The 5,094-nt window shown below is 43.1% G+C and overlaps 1 protein-coding gene across 2 annotated transcripts in view; it reads right to left on the reverse strand.

The window, feature by feature from the left end:
* Positions 1 to 4,679: 4,679 nt before the first annotated feature.
* LOC146891736 (uncharacterized) overlaps positions 4,680 to 5,094 on the reverse strand; it is a 151,963-nt gene continuing 151,548 nt past the window's right edge. For both annotated transcript variants that reach the window (XR_015734771.1, XM_085699859.2), the window contains exon 4: positions 4,680 to 4,911. Coding sequence is in view for 1 of the 2 variants with exons in the window: in XM_085699859.2 (XP_085555985.1) it covers positions 4,850 to 4,911 (62 nt within the window). In the remaining variant the exon portion in view is untranslated. The remainder of the gene's footprint in view (positions 4,912 to 5,094) is intronic.

The raw sequence follows: 5,094 nt of genomic DNA on the forward strand, positions 1-5,094 counted from the left end.
TAGGTGACCTGGGATCGTATCAGGAAGGGACAGTCTTGTAGGTCATCTAGGTGACCTAGGATCATATCAGGAAGGGGCAGTCTTATGGGTCACCTAGGTGACCTGGGATCATATCAGGAAGGGACAGTCTTGTGGGTCACCTAGGTGACCTGGGTCATATCAGGAAGGGACAGTCTTGTAGGTCACCTAGGTGACCTGGGATCATATCAGGAAGGGACAGTCTTGTAGGTCACCTAGGTGACCTGGGATCATATCAGGAAGGGACAGTCTTATGGGTCACGTAGGTGACCTGGGATCATATCAGGAAGGGACAGTCTTGTAGGTCACCTAGGTGACCTGGGATCATATCAGGAAGGGACAGTCTTGTAGGTCACCTAGGTGACCTGGGATCATATCAGGAAGGGACAGTCTTATGGGTCACGTAGGTGGCCTGGGATCATATCAGGAAGGGACAGTCTTATGGGTCACGTAGGTGATCTGGGATCATATCAGGAAGGGACAGTCTTGTAGGTCACCTAGGTGACCTGGGATCATATCAGGAAGGGACAGTCTTGTAGGTCACCTAGGTGACCTGGGATCATATCAGGAAGGGACAGTTTTATGGGTCACGTAGGTGACCTGGGATCATATCAGGAAGGGACAGTCTTATGGGTCACGTAGGTGACCTGGGATCATATCAGGAAGGGACAGTCTTGTAGGTCACCTAGGTGACCTGGGATCATATCAGGAAGGGACAGTCTTATGGGTCACCTAGGTGACCTAGGATCATATCAGGAAGGGACAGTCTTGTAGGTTACCTAGGTGACCTGGGTCATATCCTTCCCTTTGCTATTTGCATCTGTCTTTTTCTCAGTAAGAGCTCTGAACGGTCCATGGTTTCATCTACAAGTTTACATCCTGCTGATTTTAAAACTTACCAGACACATGACCTTGCAGACAAGCTTAGCCGCTAGTCACTTTCTACTCTAAAGTTCTTAGTTGGGGGCGGTTGCTTATCTTGGCAGAACGTGGTGGCAATGGGGTCAGAGCAATACCGGCAGCTTTTAGGGAGAACCTAGTGTTTTCTGTTCATCTGCAGCAGGATCCCAGGTGGACCCATGCACCTCTAAAAATAAACCATTTGGTTTTATTCCTAACAATTATTACTGGTATTCCTTTTTCTTAGAAAAACAATTAGCCTGGTGAGATGGTACATGACGTTAACCCCAATACTCAGAAGGCAGTGGTAGGTGGATTTCTGTGAGAACTGAGGCCAACTTGGTCTATGGAGTAAGTACCAGGACACCACGGACTACAAAGGAAGACCCTGTCTCAACTAAAAATAATAATTCTGGTTTTAATGATAAATCATTTGATCACCATACTTATTAAGGTAGAAATGACAAAGGGAAAGCCCTTGACCTCCTTGTCCTCTATTTAGATAAGTAGAAGAAGAGCTATAGAACATATTATGGTTTGAGTAGAAAATGTCCCTTAAATGCTTAATTTTGAACACTTGGTATCCTGCCAGTGGCACTGCTAAAGGGGGTTGTGGGTTCTTAGGGAAGTGGGGCTTGTGGAAGCAGGTAGATTAGGGTGGGCCTTGAAGGCTGTGTGAAGGTGATGCCTTTGATGTCTAGTTCTTTCTGTGTCTGACTCATTGCCATGCAAGCTGCTCTGGCAACTCCTTCCTGCAGCCATGGACAGAACTTCTCTGTAACTATGCCATTCCCACAGTGGTGGACTGAAATTCCTCCAAGGTCATGGGCCCAAATAACCCTTTCTTTGCTAAAGTTATTTGAATCCGGCATTTTGTCACAGCGCGGCAGAGTAACTAATATATCATGTACCGAGGAGGGGACCAAGAAGTAAGGAAGAGAAGCAACAGCGATGCCACTGTGGGATACTAAAAGGTACCAGAGAACCTTGTTTAACCACTGTGGATTTCACTGGGTGCTCAGAAAATGCTCCATAGACATTCCTGTCGAGTTGGTTATCACAAAGTTAATCTGTTCTCAAATCATCACTGCCAATCCAGATCAAATCAAATTTCTTTATTGGAGCAGGTAAGAACAGTTCAGGGTTTGTTTTCTGACCTGGAAGGCGATATTTCAATAATTAAAGAATCGGGGATGAAGCGATCACCCCATGGTTGAGATCGTGCATTGCTATTACAGGGGGTGGAGGTTGACTCCCAGCACACCCACTTAAACTCCAGATCCTGGGATCTGATAGTTTCTTCTGGACTTCTCTGGGTTTCCGCACTCGTGAATACACATGTGTGCATGTGTGTGCCTGCATGTGTGTACGTGTGTGAACACACACAACACAAGCATTTAAAAAATTTTTTTTTAAAGAAGAACTCACAGAAACAGTCCCCTTGCACCTGGCAGGAACAGCGATATAGTTCTTTGTCTCATGAAAACAAAACATAAGCTCTGACCACAACTTAGTCCTTAGGGTACTTAATTGTCTTACCATTCTATAGGGATTTCTGCCCGTCAACTACATTATGTGATCAGGCTGGTAACACGCAGAAGTAGAAACAAGCAATGACTTTGTATGGGCCTTGTATCTGTCGGAAGCACATAAACTTCTTGCCAGGAAGGATAGGTCTCTCTACCTTGCACACAAAGCCATTAAAGAAAGACACACAGTCCTTGATACACTTCATTGGGTTTTGAAATCAACAGATGATATGTGTATTTCTTTGATCCGTTGCCAAGGTGACGTGATGGCCTCAAGCTTTGGATGGTGCCTAAGATGAAAAAAAAATACAGAAGCAAAAACAAACCACTAGGTAATTGGCCATGCTTGCTTGCTCTCTGTTAATGACCCAAAACAACTTTAGGGGAAAAGGTGTTTAGTTACAGTCCGTCGTCCAGGAAAGCCAGAGCGGGAACTCAAGGCAGGAATCTGGAGACAGGAAGTGAAGCAGAAACCACAGGGAAATGCTGCTTGCCGGCTTACCCTCTCTTTTCCACACAGCTGCCTTTCTTATGCAGGCCAGGCCAGGTACTTAGGGAGGGTACCACCAATAGGGCTGAGCTCTCCTGCATCAATTAGAAATCAAGAAAATGCTTGCACAGACGTGCCCGCAGGACAACCTGATGAAGCAGCTCTTCAGGGTCCCTCTTCTTGGTGTGTCATGCTATAAATAAGATTAGCTATCACAGTAGCATAGCCTTTACTGCGGGCAGCTTTTGCTACTTGGCCTGCAATAGAACCCAACATTTCTGTAGTCTATCAGCATGCACTCTAAACTCTGCAAAAATGCCAATACAGGAATCACAACAGAGGCCACTTGGGTATTTGAGGGCAAGCATATCCTCTTTGCCAAGTAATAATTCTTCCGACAACTGGACTTCAGTGGCTAATTGCTCCTGGTAAACAGTGAGCGAGAGAGCTCTGCACTGAAACACAATATTCTTGGAAACACTCTCGAGCTTGGTCCATAAGCTCCTGAGAACAATGGCCACACTGAGATGAATATAGCTATGCAGGAGCTCCAAATGTAGACATTGCCTGATTAAAGCTGGCCCAGAAATGCCATTGATGAGTATCTGATTTAACATCTGCATTAATTAAACCTGAGGTTCCAATGTGGTACCCACAATGAGTGGAAACAAAAGGTACAGAGGATTACTGTGATTACAAGCCATTAGGAACAGGCAATTTTTGTCGTTACTGGAACAGACATTTCATTTAGGTCGGAAATTTTACTTGTCTTACCATATAGCTGCAGGCATCACCATCTGTGGACTTAATGAACGTTTTATTCACTAGCAATCTCTTTAAAATATCTTTTGATCTATTTTCTCCTTAGTAAAATTAGGCAGCATGCTAACGTTCATGAAACCACAGACATCACATTGCCACATCACTTGAAAGTGAGCTGCCTTCAGGAAATGGTTGAAGGCCAATGGCGTATTGTTATGTTACTTTTTCCTGGGAAGACATGAACAAACATCTATTCACCACAGACAGAGCACTGAAAGAGCAAAGGAACAATTCTACCTATAAAAAAATAAATAAATAAAGTAAATCTTAAAAAAAAAAAAACCCAAAAAACAATTCTAGCTAAGGATAGTTAGTGAATTGTTTCCTTTACTTGATGGGATTACTTGTTTACAGGATCATCAAAAACCTGCTCCAGGGTGGGTGATGAGCCCCAGACCTGCCCCCATGGAATTCCTTCTACAGCCTGAAGCAACTAGTCAAGTTAGAGAGTCTCCTCTCTGAAGCAATTGCTACCACTTCTTGGAGAAGGGCCTTGTGAATCTTGTAAAATTTAGGAACTTTCTGAGACTTGTGAGGGTTGTTTACTTAAGGAGCTTCCCTACATGAGGGAATGTTCTATTTTGGAAGAAATAGCTATATAACAAGTAATCAGTTCTATAGTTTAAGGAATAACATCTGGACTATTTGGGATGTTATTTCATAGATGCAGTCTTGGCAATCTGGGACTTTTCTAAAAAAGTCTTTTAAATCACTCTTGCCTCTGTAACCAAATACCAGAGACAAACTAATGTCATAAAGAAAAGAAGCTTATTAAGATCAAAATTCTAGACATTTAAGGTGAAAGCAACCAGAATTAGCTTAACTTAACTCTGTGAGAAGATCTCATTACAGACTCATTACATTGGTAGGTCTCAGGTATGAGGAAGAAATCATACTACAAAACCTAAAACCATAGCAATGGCTACCCCCTCTTTGTCCCATCTCCCAAAAATTTCACAGTAATGACAAACCTTGGGCTCAGACCACACCCCCAAATCATAGCATTTTGTACCCACGAGCTCCAAAGTTCATGCACATCTCACAATGAAAAAAACATTTCACCAGTAGTCCTGATTTGTTTCAGTGTTGCTTAAAAGTTCAAGTTGAAAGTCTCCTCTGAGTCTGAATAAGACCTCTTTTGGCTACTGGTCCCTGTAAAATAAAAACATAACAAGTTATACGATTTCAAGACCTAATGGGTTATGTACAGGATAAACATTCTATTTCAAAGGGGAGAGATCAGGAAGTAGATTGGAGTGAGTAGCACGAAACCAAATGAAAATACAGAAGGAGAGAAAGTCAACTCTTATTCATCTGCTTCCTGTTGCTATCACA

The sequence above is a fragment of the Myodes glareolus genome, chromosome 13 (genome assembly GCF_982192425.1).
Source record: "Myodes glareolus chromosome 13, mMyoGla1.1, whole genome shotgun sequence".
Lineage (NCBI taxonomy): Eukaryota > Metazoa > Chordata > Mammalia > Rodentia > Cricetidae > Myodes > Myodes glareolus.